This window comes from Daphnia pulex, chromosome 4 (genome assembly GCF_021134715.1).
Source record: "Daphnia pulex isolate KAP4 chromosome 4, ASM2113471v1".
Classification (NCBI taxonomy): Eukaryota; Metazoa; Arthropoda; class Branchiopoda; order Diplostraca; family Daphniidae; genus Daphnia; species Daphnia pulex.
The window spans coordinates 5992014-6009606 of record NC_060020.1 but is presented as its reverse complement, the minus strand read 5'-3'; the positions used below and the strand labels follow the sequence as shown (position 1 = coordinate 6009606).

At 39.2% G+C, this 17593-nt stretch overlaps 2 protein-coding genes and 1 long non-coding RNA gene across 3 annotated transcripts; 2 read left to right on the top strand and 1 right to left on the bottom strand.

The window, feature by feature from the left end:
* Window positions 1–17: 17 nt before the first annotated feature.
* On the top strand, window positions 18–1780 carry LOC124192775 (UDP-N-acetylglucosamine--dolichyl-phosphate N-acetylglucosaminephosphotransferase-like). The gene is made up of 7 exons (XM_046586258.1): window positions 18–267; window positions 331–448; window positions 509–722; window positions 784–1015; window positions 1089–1277; window positions 1354–1594; window positions 1662–1780. Exons 1-7 carry the CDS (start codon window positions 125–127, stop codon window positions 1725–1727), a joined length of 1203 nt encoding a protein of 400 aa, XP_046442214.1. The 5' UTR covers window positions 18–124; the 3' UTR covers window positions 1728–1780.
* A 368-nt stretch (window positions 1781–2148) lies between these two features.
* On the top strand, window positions 2149–5464 carry LOC124192777. Its single transcript, XR_006873844.1, has 4 exons — window positions 2149–3520; window positions 3585–3644; window positions 3728–3780; window positions 5431–5464. It is a non-coding gene; the product is annotated as an uncharacterized LOC124192777 (long non-coding RNA).
* A 6361-nt stretch (window positions 5465–11825) lies between these two features.
* LOC124192773 (extracellular serine/threonine protein kinase four-jointed-like) lies at window positions 11826–15995 on the bottom strand. Its single transcript, XM_046586255.1, has one exon. The coding sequence runs from the start codon at window positions 14965–14967 to the stop codon at window positions 13387–13389; it is 1581 nt and encodes a 526-aa protein (XP_046442211.1). The 5' UTR covers window positions 14968–15995; the 3' UTR covers window positions 11826–13386.
* Between the last annotated feature and the right edge of the window lie 1598 nt (window positions 15996–17593).

Below are 17593 nucleotides of genomic sequence, written 5' to 3'. Positions count from 1 at the left end.
CCAACTTGTTATGATTCATCACCCAAAGGTTGTCATGGTAACAAGGCAGTCGTCACCACAGGATGTAGAAGAGAAGAGTTGAGTTTTTGATATTTTACATTTGTTAAAAAATTGAATATCGAAAATGTGGGGAGTGTTGGTTGTTAATATCATTTTGTCGATTATGGGGTACTCTGTAATCCTAAACATAGTACCCAAATTCAAGGATATGTTTGTAAAAGCCCACCTTTCCGGTGTCGACTTGAACAAGAAAAACAAACCGGAATTGTAAATTTTGTCACGTTATATGTTTTGGAAAAGATGTAATGGTATCTATTTAAATCATTTTAGACCAGAAGCTACTGGAGTCATTACTAGCTGCATTTTTCTTATTGTTATGTTTATATTCATTCCCTTCCCGTTCAGTAAACATTTCTTTAACAAGGAATGGGGATTCCCTCATCAAGAGGTAAATAATTTTTCATAAATAAATGTTAAATTTATATATTTTAAATATTTGTTTTTACAGTTTGTGCAGTTTATGGCAGCATTACTTTCAATATGCTGCATGGTTTTACTGGGATTCGCTGATGATGTATTAAACTTGAAATGGCGACACAAACTCTTACTTCCAACTGTGGCTTCACTGCCACTGTTGATGGTTTATTATACAAACTTCAATTCAACCACAATTATTATCCCAAAACCACTCAGATTTTTGCTTGGGCATGATTTGGATTTGAGTAAGAGAACAATTTATCCATTAAAACATTGAACATAAATAGTATTTATTTTAAATTATAGGTGCCTTGTACTATGTATACATGGGAATGCTAGCGGTGTTCTGCACTAATGCAATTAACATTTACGCTGGAGTCAATGGTTTGGAAGTTGGACAGTCTGTAGTTATAGCAGCTTCCCTTATCCTATTCAATGTTATTGAATTGAATGGAGACTGTTGGGCCAATCATTTGTTTTCACTTTATTTCATGATCCCATTCTTTTTTACTAGCTTTGCTCTATATCATTTAAACAAGTAAGTGTACACTACACTTGTGGTTAAAAGAAAAATCTATTTTGCCTTATATTAAAGACTTCATTTAATTTAGGTATCCAGCTCGTGTTTTTGTTGGTGACACATTCTGCTATTTTTCTGGAATGACAGTAGCAGTAGTAGCCATCCTTGGGCACTTTAGTAAAACTGCCTTGTTGTTCTTCATTCCTCAGATTGCCAACTTCATTTTTTCTTTGCCCCAACTTTTCCATATTTTGCCTTGTCCTCGACATCGGTTACCAAGGTTTGATCTAAAACATTTTTCCTTTACGCTTGGATTTTTGAATAATACTTATACTTTATGGTTAAACAATTTTTAGGTTAAACCAGGACACTGGTTGTTTAGATCCAAGTGTATTTCCATTTAAGGAGAAATCACTGAATTCTTTGGGTCGTCTAGTCTTAAAAGTATACCAAATGTTAGGCTTAATTAAAGTGGAGCGTACAGACAAAGATAAAGAACTGTCTACAGGAACGAACTGTACTTTAATAAATTTGGCGCTCAAGTTGGTGGGCCCAACACACGAGAAGAATTTGGCCGCATATCTGTTAGCTTTACAAGTATGTCACTTTATTGATTTTTTTCCGTTTTTGCTTTCAGTGATTCTGAATTACGATATGTATTCAGGTTGTTTGCAGTATGTTGGCATTCGTCATAAGGTATCCGTTGGCGAGTTTGTTCTACGATTGCTGAAATTTCTTAAAACGTTACTGAATTCTTCCAAAATACATGGGATCAGCGGAAAAGGTGTGTTGGCCCTGTGTTCTATTGATTATGTAAGAGTTAGAAATATTTCTATTATTAGGATTGCTAGTTTTCAACTAAAAAGAAACTAAAAGTATAACAACTAAGAACATTTCAGGTAATTTGTATTTATCAATTCGAACATGACCAGCTGAACTTAAAAAAAGAGCATATTGTTTATTAGTCATGTGTGTGTAATATTAAGGTGTTACGATTTGAAAACCAATTCCCGCCATCATTGTTTTGCAATTGTGAAAATTATTGATCAAACGACGTTTGAAAATCCAAGCCTCTTAATTTCTTTATCGACTTGTAAATTCATGGGTATAGCGTCGTCAATTGAATCGACAGATATGGAAAATCCTTACAATTTTTTCCTGTGTTTAGTGTTATCGCTGTAGTCTGCTTGACGGAAACGGGGCCTGTGGAAAAACCGATTCCTGTTACTTCTGTTTTAAAATCCGGTAAGGTGTTGGGTCTCTTCGGAATCGATAGACGAATTGGACGAGTCAAGCGGCAGGATTGATCTTCCTACGGCAAGTGGCTGGGTAGTAGGCACATTCATGGAAGACTCAAAATTGTTGGGTAATCAATTCATCGTGTTTGAAACAGCTGCCCTCGTTTGGATCTGTAGTTGATGACTTAGTGGGCAGGATCGATCTTCCAACCGCTTTTATCATTTTTTTATGGCTTAGTTTTATAAGGGGGGTCGATTTTTAATAAATTCTAATCGATATCTTATTTTATTGCTAATTAGACGATTAAAGTAGTCTGCTATGCTTTTGTTTTCGCACATGTTGCAAGCCCGATACAGAAGCATGATACAAGTACAGATAAAGAGTGGTCTTTTGAAAAGGAGACTAACATTTCAAAGAAAAACGGAACGATAACTTTTTTGGACGTGTTCGATAATGGTCCTCTTTGACTTACTTCGTACTTTGCGCAGTGAAACGCCCATTTGATTTTTGGGTTGCCTGACCCCATTTCCTTCCTGTCAGTGCTGCCCCTAACGGTCATGCTTGATTCCCCTCACTTAACAGAACGGACGACGAAAGGACAAAAAATTTCAAAATCACCCTACCTCGTGTATCATTCTTGTTCTTCTCCCATCCACGTCAGGACTTGGATCGCTTTTCCATAATTTTTTTAACGTTTGACTTCACTCTTGATTTTACTAGTGAAAATTTACAAATTTTCACTAGACATACTGGACTTCTCGGGTTTTGCACTCTTTACAGCTTTAGCACGGAGATCCTTAATATCTATTTCCTCTTCCTCATCTTCGTCTTCCTCCTCCATCATGTCACCCAAAGTCATTTATCATCACCCAGCAGATACCTAAATATATACAATGTCTTCATCTAAAGCGCAACACTTGTTAGACAGGAGCAAAATCCACAGCTTAAAAGAATAAAAATAATAGATACGATAATGTTAGTGGCCATTTCAAAGAAAAACATCAGGAAGAGGCAAGACCCAAGAAGAAAATGAGCCCGCCTCTGGCCGACGTGCCTCGACAAAGGGCGGCAGGAAATATGCGTTGTAACATTAAGAATTTGGAGGGAGAAAAATGTGACGCGACATTTCCGAAAGGTCAAACGAGACTGAGCCTTAGACAAAGGGGAGGAATGCACTTGGCGATGTGGCCCTTAGTTCTTACACTGTTAAAGTGTCGAAAAAAGCAATTTCAACAAGTTGGTAACACGTGGTCTTCTTAACACGAGTCTACTATACATTTCCAGGTCTGATCGAGCCTGTGAAGACTAATATTCCAATGAGCTTACCTGACATTTCCTATAATTTCAGATCAAGTGTAAATATTACTCAGCAGCAGAATGTAAAAAACGACATGTTCCACATGTTCAGGTAAGTAAACGATGTTGTAAAATTTATGTTCAAAAGACGTCACTTTTTTTAATCAATAAGTAACAAAACAAATTGTTTGATAGAATCATTTGCGACATTATCAGAACCTTGGTACAACTTTAACAAATGCGAAAAAGTAGTTTTTAACTCAGTTTAATTATTCAAGCATTGCCTCACAATTTTTTTCGGCGGTTTTCATTTTATAGAAAGCTGTTTCTGAAAAACCACCGAAGAATGGATACTTCTTGTTTTTAAAACAACAAAATTCTCGTCTGCTGAGCACGCTGAGTGGATGCTAGTTCTCTCTTCTCCTGTGCGTATGTTAATCTCTTGCTTGTGTGCGTGTTAGTTCTAGTTTGTGTGTGAATGTGTTAGTTCCATTAGGGCACCATTGGTTAGGTTAGTGTAGTATTTAAGACAAATAGTGTAGTTAGCCAATGGTGAAGGCCACCGTCTTGTTCTGTGCCGTGTCGTTGGCCAGCATTACGGTGCTTTTTACAAGTGGTTTTCATCAACGAGTGTACTAACCAGTTTGCCCGTGACAATATTATGAAACGAAAGGCTGCTCAAAAGGCTGAAGATGGACAGGTAATAAAGTTTCTGCTGAAATTGAATTAATTAGCCTTAAAACAAATTAAATATGATTTTTTTTCAGCCAGCGAGTACAAAACCGAAAGTTGGCACTCTGTCTGTCCATACATCAGTCTGAACCATACGACCAGATTTTTTCTTTCTAGATGGTTTTATATTTTTATATATATTTTTATTTATACTTTTCGATAGAAGTAAGATAATAATATAGCATGATAATAGTAAGATCAACATTTTTCGAAAAGAAGAAAGAGTTGAAGGAAAGGCGATCCAAAGTATGGCCTGCTGACGAATCGAAAGCTGAAGAAACATTATTGTCGGGAGACGTCTGTAAGATTGAAGAATTTTACATGTCCCAAGCGTCATTGATCCCGTTTTATTTGTTTAAATTTGAGCTTTGACATTGAACCCGTTTTAAATGGTTTAAATTTAACCTTTGCATTGTTTTTCAAATTGTTATCTGATCGATGCGTGTTTTGATGTAAAGACAAGTTAATGTTAAATTTTTTGTCTTCTGTGTTTTATAATTTCAGATCAAGTTTAAATATTACTCAGCAGCAGAATGTATAAACCGATGGTTACATGTTCAGGTATGTAAACGATGTTGTAAAATTCATGTTCAAAAGACGTCACTTTTTTTAATCAATAAGTAACAAATCAAATTGTTCGATAGAATCATTTGCGACATTATCGGATCCTTGCCGAAGTTTTAGAAGATGCTGCATCGTGGGTAACGATAAATGAATCAAGATGCTTACGAAGAATTATGGCATTGTCCAAGGCAATTTTAAAAATTTAAGGGAAATTAAAATTTTACCCAAGTAATTAATATGTTTGAAATATCCTTTAGGTGTCGGCTTTCAATAATCCAAAAATTAAAATTGGCCTCACTTGTTTGGAGTAATAGAATTTAACACTAAATAAGTGACTTGTTTAAGGCTTTGTCAAATCTTTTTCAGGCCCTGATAAGTGATACTGAGATTCACGAGAGTTTACAGGAATAAGGGGTCGTCCATAAACATTGTTCGAAGACTTAGAAGTTTTTCCTATTGTTTTTGAGGAGGGCAGTTCTGATGGGGTAGATCCTGAAGAAAACCGTCCGAAAACTTTAACAAATGCGAAAAAGTAGTTTTTAACTCAGTTTATTTATTTAAGCATTGCCTCACAATTTTTTTCGGCGGTTTTCATTTTATAGAAAGCTGTTCCTGAAAAACCACCGAAGAATGGATACTTCTTGTTTTTAAAACAGCAAAATTCGAATGAAGCTTTAAAGCATTTTGAGGCTAAAGAGAAAAAGTCAGAATCTATGATCATCGAGCCTGGCGGCCGACCGTTACACCAAAAACACTAGGGAAAAAGAAAGTGCAAGTGGCCGAAGCTGTCGTAAAAATGTTGGTAGGGGCCAAAGGTCTTGATAATCTAGTAAATAAATACAACCTTTTTTTCTTAAAGGTTTTAATGATAATCCACTTTCGCATTGATTCAAATTTCGGTATGTTGTAACATTAAGACTTTGGAGGGAAATAGATGCGACGTGACATTTCCGAAAGGTCTCGAAGGGAAAAGGGAAATGAAGGAGCACCGACTAGCAGCCCATAAAACGTAAAGGATTCGATATCCTTTATCACCATTTCAACACATATTTTTTTTTTATTTTCACAGATTACAATGTGCATCATCCAATGATTGGTGTTATATTACATGTAACGTAATATTCCAAGACACATGAAAGATTTTGCATTTTGCATTGCAAAACGGACGACGAAAGGAGAACAAATTTCAAAATCACCTTACCTCGTGTATCATTCTTCTCCCAGCCACGTCAGGGCTTGGATCGCTAATCCACAATATTTTAAACGTTGACTTTTATTTATAAGAAATGTTCTGGGGTAAGTAACTTTTCTAGTTCTATAATGTTAGCATGTATAATGTGCATGACATGCTTTTTCTTAAAGGTTTTAATGATAATCCATTTTCGCATCAATTCAAATTTAGGTATGTTGTAACATTAAGAATTTGGAGGGAAATAGATGTAGTGCATTTCATGGAAACCTTCGATTCTCCTGTTTATTAACAATTAGGGTATAACCCTGGTTAACAAGTACTGTCTTGTTTTCAACGATACACTTAATAAAGTTGATGGATGCTCATGTAAAACAATTAGTTTAACGTAAAATGTTAAGTTTAAGCGAAAAAATCTTCCTTTCCGTATACTTCCCCATGGAAAGTATGACTGACCCGGACAGCCAGCACACCAAGCGGATGCCCCAATTTTATTTTCAAGAATTAGCAGACGAAACGTCAAAATCGGGTCTAGCAGACTACAGTTCGTAGACCTCTGATTTATAGATCATGCTTGTAGAACCACTGCAGATCAGGCCTGTTTTTGTACCTCACAACTTTGTCTGTGAATCAAATTCAAAAATATTTGAACTTGAAACACTTGTAGCAAAGTGAAACTTGAACAATTTTTTCTACCAATTTTTTGCCGCCACACCGGCACTTCCTGGTTCACGATAGAAGATTCAACTCCCGTGATTTCGTTTTCGAGATCCAGCGCCAATGTTGAACGTCCAATTCCATTGGCCTTTCTTTCGATATTTAAGGTAACGCGATCTGTCATTTCGTCACTTGTGTCACCAATAATGATAGATGATCCAACTCCAGTCACCTGTTTTCCTTGGTCTAGCTCCCAGGTTTATTTTCATGAAGCGAATAGGTGACTAGTAACATTTATTCTTTGATGATTTTCGAGCGAATCAGTAGATCCGGTTCCGTTTGCCTTTTATCAAGATGTTTGAGGGTTTTTCCCCCATCAAGGATTTCATTTACTAATCACCTAAACATTGGGGAATGGTCGAATGGAGAGATCAGAGACGAGCCCAACACACACATTTTTAAAATACAACCGCCATGATGACAGGCTACTAGCGACATCTATCTTCTTTTTACATTGTTAATCGTTTACAATGAAAATGGCGCTATATATGAAGAGTTCAGAGTACAAATCTTCAACTTCAGGAAACGTTAAGGTTAAGCGCTAACCAATGGTTATGGGGCACGTTTCGTTTAAAATCGTCAAATCGACTCAAAAGTCGTTGAAAGCGTTCACAGTTTCTCTGACTGACTGCTAGGCCAATTGTGACGTCATAGTTTTGACTTATTTTTTTGACGGAAACGTTTTCGCAATTAAATTCAATTCCAAGGCCCTAGAAGTTCGAAAAATGAGAAGTAAAGTTTAAAAGCAACATTTCGCATGGTTGTTTGTGTTTTAATTAGGTACACCCTGGCGGAGCTAGTTCTTTCTTTACTCAAGGATTAATTGTCAATGAACAGTAGCTGACTGTCCCACAGTGGTTTGACAAATGGCTGTCAGTCGTAGACAAAGAAACCGTTCGCTGTCGTAAAACCGGCTTTTAACAAAATTCCAAGTTGTTTTCTAAGAATGGTTGACTACTCTGCATTTAATAAATAATCACTGTAGAACAAAAAGTTTTTAATTTTCATCGAGACTCGACTAACCATTTTTTGAGTATTTTTTACCTTTTCTTCTTGTCGTTAGGTCCAAACTTCAAAATCAAACAGAATATTTAATCTGCTGTAGTTCTTGTTATTCAGAATAAGCTAGCATCATACAAACAACCATTCAGCTTTTACAGGACATGAAATTCATTTGTCTTTTTAAATCGTACCTGATGTAACGATAATAGCAAGATGCTTTACGAAATGTACGGGGATTGCAAAAATCTAAATTTTTCCATTGCTTACACAAAATTTATTTTGAACACGCCATGTGGAAACTGCGGGATGAATTTATAGAGAAAAAATTGAAAGCGCACAACGTCTTTGTTTCTCCAGAGAAACAAGTAGACGTGCATGATCTATTGTATAACGTTCTTTTAGCTCTTTCGTTATGCTTCAAATTACAGCAAAATTATACAACTTTATTTTCCACCCAATAGAATCAAACCGCAAAGTGTATATTCGATATCTCGATCGTTCACAACCATTCATCATCCAGAAACAAGTTATGCATTGACGGATTCATTTCCGAATTCTTGGAATGAATCTAATTTTAAAAAATTACTACGAATCAGAAAATCATTCATTTTTTTTCTGGCCGTGTGTGCGAGCGGACTGTAATTCAGTCGAGCCACAGATAAACTTTTTTTTTTTTAAGTTTGACTGTTGTGACACACTGGTCATAGCAATCAACAATCGTGCAGTTTCAGCAAGCCGTAAGTAATCAGGACGACGCGTCGGTTTCGTACAATTTCCGCAATCTTTTAACCTTTAAAAAAAATAAAGTTAGGATACTTTTAACCATAGAAAAATATTTGAACATCCATCACGAAGGGAATCAGTGAACATATCGTAAAGTTTGCAGCAGGCCTAGACACATTTACGGCGGATATGTCCAGATGGAGTGAAATGACGGATACGATTGTCAAGGCAATTGATAGCCAGCTAGAGTCTTAGGAGAAATGAAACAAGAAAATGTATTTTTTTCTTTAAATTATCGAATCAATTACATACTGGGAAAAATGTCTTCATTGTCTTTTCGACAATGTCTTGTTTCTGGGAAAATTACTTGGAAAATTATGTGTGGAACTGCGGCGGCACTGCCGGTGAGAGTCTACTAATCTACCTACACAATTAAATTCGATTAAATTATATGAGCCTCAATAAACCGAGGTAACTGCAGTTTGTGTTAATCGTGGTTTTTTATAAAGATCTCTATTAAACTTGGGAAAAGTAAATGAGCATTTCTTTATCGCATCTTCGTCAACAACCTTTCCAAATGTGATGAACGTGAAGCCCTCATGACTGCAGGGGGTAGGAATAGTGCTGGCTCTCTGTGGAATATCAAAAGCCATTCGGTTTTCCCACGCTTTTTTCTTTCTCGACTTGTTACTCCTCTCTGCTGCTTGGCTGCTCCGTCTCGGTAGGAGGTATCTTATGGTTCACTGCGTTTATATATCCAATCCTAAATAACCTTTCAGTGGATTGCTGCCCTCTCGTGAAATCTTATTTGAATTCCTCCGCTCGTTGACCAACAAAAGGCTACCCACAATGCTGCTGCTGCTTCTTGCTTGCGTGGAACTTCGATTAAATGCTATAGCGCAGGTTAACTATTTCAGATTTCACGACATTTCCTAGAAATGTTAAACGTGATTTGCAAACGACCACCTGACTAGCAGCAGCAAAAGGCGAAAAATGAATTGTCATCTGTTCACGTGCTTATCTAGTCTTTCTAGGCTCTTTTTTCAATAGAAAAACCAGTGGAACGAAATTATAAAGCAATTCAACACGTTAACATATTGTGGCGTCCACGAGATTGTACGTATATGGCTAGATTTACTCCCAACCGGCGAATGTATAGCGTCTCAATAGTCGAGAGAGAGAGAGTCGCATCGCGGCACAGCGCAGCGCCCAGGTCGATGCAAAAAGGAAGACCGACAACAAAAACAAAACTTGAAGGGGAAGACCAACGCTCAGTCAAGATCACTATCTTGTCCGTGTGTCGGGGCAAAAGTCTAGTAAAACGTAAAGGTCGCTGTCTCTTTCTGGGCGAAAGCCATAGGTTATACTATACGTAGGGAATCGAGGTTCTTCCGAGAAACATGTGTCGTTAAGAGTATATATAACCTTCCCCATAGCAGCAGACGTAGGAGAAGCATTAACACATTAGTCAGTATATAGATAACTCTCAATCGATTGATTACAGGTCGTCGTACTTAATATATAAACCCGCTTCTTTCTCTTGTGTGGTTAAAGACATAGTTAGATGTATAGTTCGTGTTGTTGAAGGCAGTTGAGTTCTTTTTGTTTTTGTTTTTTTATTCGTGTGCGCCTGATTTGGGTGGTTCGATGTGTTCTACATGTGTTGATGTTGGTTCTGTGAATACAATGTTGCTGATGGAGATGCGGTTCTCTCTGTCGTCTTTCCTTTTTGAGCGCAACCAAAGAGTCGAACTGTCCGTGTTAATCATTATGCGCGATTTCGAACGCTACAATGGCAATACAAGCTCATTAAAACGCTCATGACTCCAGGCATAATGTGTTGTACGCATTGCTAAGTATTGAAAAGGTGTCGCAATGTATTATTTATGCGATAAGGAACTCAGATTTAAATAGCGCTTGTAAAAATAGAATTGCGTCTAATAATATACCAAAGTCGAAAAATCACATCTGCATGAATTTGTATAAGTATGCCAACTTGAAGGATGGACAGCAGTCAAAGTTTCCCATCGAGCGAAATTCAAATGAAATGTATTCACGTATAAAAATGTTAATATCTTTTTGATTAATCCTTTTTTTTTCTCGTAAGTTCGTTTTCCGCCCGAAACAACCGTGTCCTACATCACAAATAGTATAAGGGGTACACGATAGGATAGGCTATACCTGGCCAGCAGAACCTAAAAGATTATCCGCAGCTTTTTCAACAACTCTGAGAATATCAGCAGCAACATAAAATTAATCAACCAACTACGACACTGATACAAGTCACGCAATCGCCATCTGTATACAATTGCGGGTTTGACAAAACAACATTTGAAAATAGCCTATACCTTTATGTCTCTGGGTTTTGTGGCTCCTTATTTTTATCGTTGTTTGGTTGATGATTGTTTCATCTCCTGCGAGCCTAAGACGTTTTGAGGATTTTGAGTGAGGCTGGCTCGCGAGATTCGATGAAATTATGCCTCGGTAGTTTAATTTAAGACTATAGAAATAGATGCAAACGTCTATCTTCTTTGATATCTCTTTTATATGAAGCCGTATAAGATTATTTTATTGATAAATTTTATTTTGTCTTATGTTTGTTCGCTCATTCAAGTTACCGTACAAGTTAACACTGAACTCTATATTTTAAAACTTTTTGAAAGGACAAGCTATATTCGTTCGTATAGAGATTTACCGTCTCAGACTAATGGATCACTTGGAACTAACAGAAGTTAGCGTGGGGAAATGCGAATAGCTTTTTTTTTAATTTGTACAACGGTAAAAATAAATGGCAATTCATTTTCATTTTGCCGTATCGAAATTATGGGCCTCGCAAATAATCCTTCGAAATATACACCAGCAAGTTTGGCTGATATCCCTTTTGATTATAGGCTATACTCCCCCCATATTGTATACAATTGCCCTGCAATTGTGCCGTGGTTGATTGCTGGGTTAATTGCTACCCTCCGAACAGGTAGTACACAGGTAGTACACAGGTAGTACGATCCCTTTTGGAGAAACGAGGCGTAAATCCGTGATTTTTGCCTTTAAAGCATTTGACGATTTTCACCCTGCCATAAATTCTTTCCTTCGTTAGAATTTTCTACCCGTGTTCCAATTCTTATTTTTCCTTCCTTTTTTTTTCACATTCGGTAGTTTAGCCCGACACATTACTTAGTGACAGCACGTAGGGCCGCGAAGACGTGTATATAATTTGGTGTAAAAAAGAAAAGGCATTGTTCACGATTGTCTACTAATTTTAGACTCGTGGCCTGTATCACTTGGAAACAAAAGGTTTCTAATCTGAGTGAAATAGAAAGAAAAGAAAAACCCGTAGCGCGTTGCGTTGTAAAAATTTCCTTGACATTGAACATCCAGTATTATTTATTATCCGATTTAACAAATTATATACAGTCATTTACAGATATTACATTCTCCCGCATGCCAAAGTTGGAATTCTGGAACTAAGAAGTCCAGTTGCTGATATGTTACAATATACAATCGAGATTTTAGCACGCTGAAAAAAAAAAAAAAAACTTGAGGAGGAATATAATTGGGGACAATTAGATCATCGCACGACACATAGTACATATCGACCAAAGGCTACAGTTATCAAATTGCTGGCTCAGAGAAGAATACACGCACGCTTGTTGACATTGAGACTGTAGTAAAAAACGAAAAGAGAGTAGAATATTAGAAGAAGCAATAGGGGCTGCTGGTGCACTACTTGATTTCAGGTGGAGTTGAAGAGAGCCGTGCTGTGTTTTAATGTCAGTCTATAAAGCATATCGTTTATATGTCTTTGCTTTTCCACAAGGTTATTATCGCAACGAAATGATTCTATTTCGCGCTATTCATTATTGGAAATTTAGATTTCTATGGGAACAGTTTTTTTTTTTCGAGAGCGCCGATATTCAAGGAGGTCGAATTGTTAAAAAGTAGCACCAATTCATCACTGATTTGAATCGAACGCGGTCAGAAAGAGTCCAACGGAAATTATTGCGATTGGTCACTTTAAAGGCCTTTTTTTTTCTTTTAACTTTTAAGTATTGAGAAAGCAAAATGCTGTACAGATAGCGAGTCACAGATCGTCAAGAAAAATTTTTCTAGTTGACATTCGTACCATCTTCAAAAGTTCTCGGTTCAAAATATCTCCCCTCTCTGTCTAGCAGCCCATCATAAAAATTTTCAGACTGCTGAAGATGGTTTTTTTCTTTTCTTTTTTGTTTTTCGTGGGTGGGTTGGAGAAAATTGGAGAGCAGGGAGTATAAAGAAGGCCTTGGGGAGATGTCATAAAATGCCATTTACTTCTTTAAGGTGAAATGGAGTCTCTCCTTAAACTTCCTGACTTTCCGATTGTGAATATGGTATTGGTACAGTTTAATCACATTCCTGGCTTTTATTCTTCTCTCCTATAGCTCGTATATATAGCCGTATATACCTGTCGCACTCCTACTGTCCTCAATCAACTACTAGCTGATGATTTATGATTCCATTTCGAAATTGAAAATGTATAGGAAAATTCTTTTTTGTTTTGTTTTTTTGTTGGGGAACAAAGTCTCTTAACAAGGCGACAAGATCGAGATGATTATACACATTGGCATCTTACTGTACACATCTCCAAGCCCCTATATCTCTAATACGAATCGATAAGAGCTATAGGAGTCGGCTTGGAAAATATTTAAAAAAGCGCTAGGCAAAAAAGATTGTTTTCCTTTTTTTTTTCTGGTTTTGGGTTTGGCTTTAATTGGATAATTATTTTTGCCTTTTGGTTAGGGGTTTAACTGCCCAGCATTTCAGTAGAGATATAGGCCTAGAAGTCTATGTATAGGAAACGAGAAGAATGTATAGCTAAAGCGAGCAAATGACATTTCGATATTGTACAAAGATTTGCAGTTGATTATATAAGTATACAGTTAATAGACTTTTAAGCACCGTAAAGGGATTGGCATTTGGTCACTTGCTCCAAGACTTGATCGATCCTGTAGTTGAGTGTCTTGATGCTCTTCTCCGGCAGAAAAGGTAAGAAATCGACGAGTGACTGGTCACGAGTTTCGAACATGTGGCGGAGCAACTTGCCGACGTTCTTTTGCGACTGCAACTGGCGCAGGGCGTCGACGGTCGTCCGCCGGAAAACGCAGAGCGAATCCAGGAGGCTTTTGTGGTACATTTCGTACTTGTCCAGGAGACGGTAGCCGTGCAGGAGGCCACTTTCGTTGTCCAGGAAGACGAGCAAACCCGTTTTGGAATCGCGTGCCAGATTGTGAGCCGGCGAGTCCATCATGGCCGGATTCCACTGCATGTTGTACAGGTTGTTGACCATCCTGTCCAGGTTGGCCGTCAGGTAGTCGAGAACCAAAAGATCAGACCACTGGGCCAGCGTCAACAGCTCGTCACGACCGGCCGTCTCCTGGAGATTGTGGCGCTGCACGTCCGACGGATTCAGGTGACGATCGCGACCGCGGAACTGGACGGGAATGTAGGCCGGCTCCAAGTCGTTGAGGAACTGAGTGTAGACCACCGGCCGGTCCTCCGTCCACTGGGCCTGATTCAACGACGACTGGACATTAATCCATTGGCGATCTTGAGGGCGGACCAAGCCCAACGATGACGGTGGTAAGTTGCGTAAGCCGAGCAACCGGCTCAGGTAGAAACTGAAAATTTCACCCTGGATCTGGTCGTAATTTTGACGGTAGCGACAGCACGACTGCCGGCCACTCTCGAAGGTGATGAGTCGATTTTGCATCCGGCCGCAGCCTTCCTCGACGCGCACAATGGGCGTCTGGTGGCTAAAGTCGTTCCATTCTTTGGCGTTTGACTCGTCGAAACCTGTTGGCAGAATGTCTTCCACGGCTTGCGACCAGTAGATGCCATTGACAGCTTGGCCAGTCACAACAGTCGCCCCGTCCTCTTGACTTTTGTTTTCAGCCATCCCGGATGTCTGAACGAAGCTGACGACATTGTCGTCGTCAGAGGAGGACCTTTGATTCTTCGTCAACTGCATTTCTTTCTCCTTCTTGCGCAAGTAGGCTTTCATCCTGGCCGACGTACGGGCCGGAATGTTGGAGGCACTTGCGTTGCTGCCGCTGGACGTCAAGTCGAGAGGCAGGTGGACGACACTTGACGGGTCTTGAACGACGGCCCAGGGGGCGGCGGCAGCCGTTCGTGAGTTGTTGCCGTTGATTTCAATGGGAGATGAGGCGTAGAGCATCGGCACGGCGATACCGACTCCAACGCCCAGGATAAAGGCCAGGCAGGTGGTTAGAAAACAAAGCCACCTGGAGGCCCGATGGGGGAAGAAGCCAGCAGCTTGCGGCTGCTGCTGGCCGGATTGACCGCCGCCGCCGTACACTATTCCGCCGCCCTCCAAAGCGGAAGCGTCTCGCGACAAGGACTGGACGGAAAACGATGGTTCCATGTCGAAGAAAGAGCTAGTCCTGCGCATTCTCAAACTGGTGGTCAAATACTGCAGTGAGAGCATCTGCTCAAGTACATGTTCTCGAACCATTTGTAATTGAAGCACATAATAACAATCAGCAATTTTCAAGTTTTTTTGTTTGTTTTTAATTTGAAGTTTAAAATTTCTTTTGAATTCAATTTCGTGATTCAAGGACAGCACACTCGAGTTCTGGTTAACACTTTTCTGGGGGGAAATAACAAAAAAGAGACTTGATGGGATTTTTTCACGAGGTCATGCAGCTAGCTGTTGAATGCCGACGGAATAACCGGTAGAGCACTATAAAACATCTATAGCAGCACACACTCCAGGTATGAATGGGTGACACTTTTGGGGTTTTTTTTTTGATAAAAAAAGCAAAGTCACCTGCACGCTCGACAAAACGCTTTCACGTACGACTGGTCATCAGCAAATATGTCACCACTTGGCGGTTCGTCCTCGGTAGCGATTGGCGACGACACGAATTGAGCAGCAGGCTCCATGTCCCGACAGATCTAGTCCCGATTGGCAAACTCGTCGTCAAACATTGAATTGCTTCGATTCGCCGACATATTTTATTTAAAATTGAATCAACGGTTGAAAACGATGCACATAATCACACCCAATTAGAACTGGCAGAAATTTGAAGCACTCGAAATTTCGTCGTCTGCTAATAAAACACCTATTTTCGGCTGTCACTTTTGCGGGTGGTGGGAAATGGTGACGGGAATTGTTTTTGGGTTCGATTGGCCGTGCAACTCGCAAGTACACAACAACACGGGTGTGGTGTATCAATGCGTAATGACAAAAGTTAAGTAGCGATGGGGGCGAGTGGGTCGTTGTTTCGAGCCAGACCATCCACTCCAACAGACTGTGAGACTCGTTGTGTCTGGACTGGACCAGGTAAGCCGTCACCTGACTCGCGTTTCCTGCTTGGCTGCAGCCAATACGCTCTACTAGCACCTCCCTCTTTCTCCCCGTTCTCGTTGGAGTGAAACACCTCTGGCACCTATATGATGGCAGCAAGCTCCTCCTAAGGCAGCAGCAGCAGCAGCAGCAGCCAGCTCCGAGAATACATAGATATAGAAGCGAGTGTATATATCTTGCTGGCTCTCCACTATACACAGCATATATTGTACACACACATTTTTTCGACTTGGGTAAATGGAAGAAGCCATCCTGCGGGCATAAACCTCCTCTTTTCGTTGCCTCCTCCCACATACGCTAGCTGCTCTCTCTCCTTATTTCTTTTCTTGTTTTTTCTTCTTTTATGTACATGTTTTTTTACCTTTACGAATTCGAGTTGGGGAGTTGTATTCACGCCCGATCGTTTTACCCAATGACATTTTGTATTTGGTTGACGAGTTTGAGGGCATTTGAAATAACATCGCCGCCCCACCCAGATGTGTAGAATTGAAGTTAAAAACTATCATCAGCAGCGCAAGTACAGGTATTATCTCAAAAAGGGGGAGTGATGCAAAGAGTCATTGCGAGCTGATTGCCTTAATAACTTTTTTCGAAAAATAAAATTTGGATGAGTTATTATGATTTAACTTTGATTCGTTATGAATTCGCCATCATCACCTTTAGGTGAACCTTTGGGCACAAATAACGAAATGCGAGTGTACAAAGGTCGTTGCTCACTCGATTAACCTTGTAGAACTAGTATAAAAGTCGAATGAAAGAAGTGAGTCAAACGTTGGCCATACCATTATTCAACTTGAATACAAAATTCGAAGGGGAAACGCGGTGGAGAAGGCATTATCTATACGCCGAAGAATATGTTTTGAGAATTCGAAAAAAAAAGAGCTTTCAAAATTCGAAAACGCCGCTATCAGCTGCTTCCCAGTCCTCTTCTTCCTCCCTCTTTTTTTTTCTTCTTTCCATCGACTGAAAAAGTCGAAGAAAATATTTCTAACAGCGGGGGAAGTCACGGTCGCTTAGGAATGCGAAACTCGGGGTTTTGGAAAGAAAGAAAAAGAAAAAAGACCAAGCCGGTTTTTTTTTCTTTGGCTATATCTCCTTTTCATGTTCATTCCCCACGAGTCTCCCAGACGATCTACCACTTTTCTTATATTATTATTATTATTATTATATTTTTTTGAAGCCAGCTATAGCCCAGCAGCCAGCGCGGGATATGTATAAACTAACCCCGAACATCACTTCGTGATTCGCTTATCATTTTTCTTTTTCGATATTGCCCGATTAGAGAGAAAGAGAGAGAGAGAGAAAGGTAGGAGGTTTGTGTTGGGGGGGTAACTTGATATTCCAATTTATCTTCTTTCCAAGGCAATGGAAATCCGAGTTGGATCCATGTACGGTAGTACGTGCTGCCGGGGTCTTTTTTATATTTGGCGACGTTACATCAAAATTATATAGGGCACACTGTAACGTAGGGGAAATCATTTTTTTTTTTCTTTGTTCAATTCTAACCATTGCTCCAGTAAAATAATTTTTTTTTTTTTGTATCTTATAAACTTTTTAAATCACAAAGCATGAATTGGATGTTTTATAGTAGGCAGCCTATACACAAATAATTATTCATTGTATATAATACCTCCCAACCGGAAGTTTTTTTTTTTTTTTAGCTTTTTGGAGGAGGGTTGATGGTGGTGGGTGGAACACGTCGAATATTTCAAAAGGAATGAAAAGGTTAGGATGATATTTCTCTCTCTCTCTTGGCCAGCACGGCAGCGAA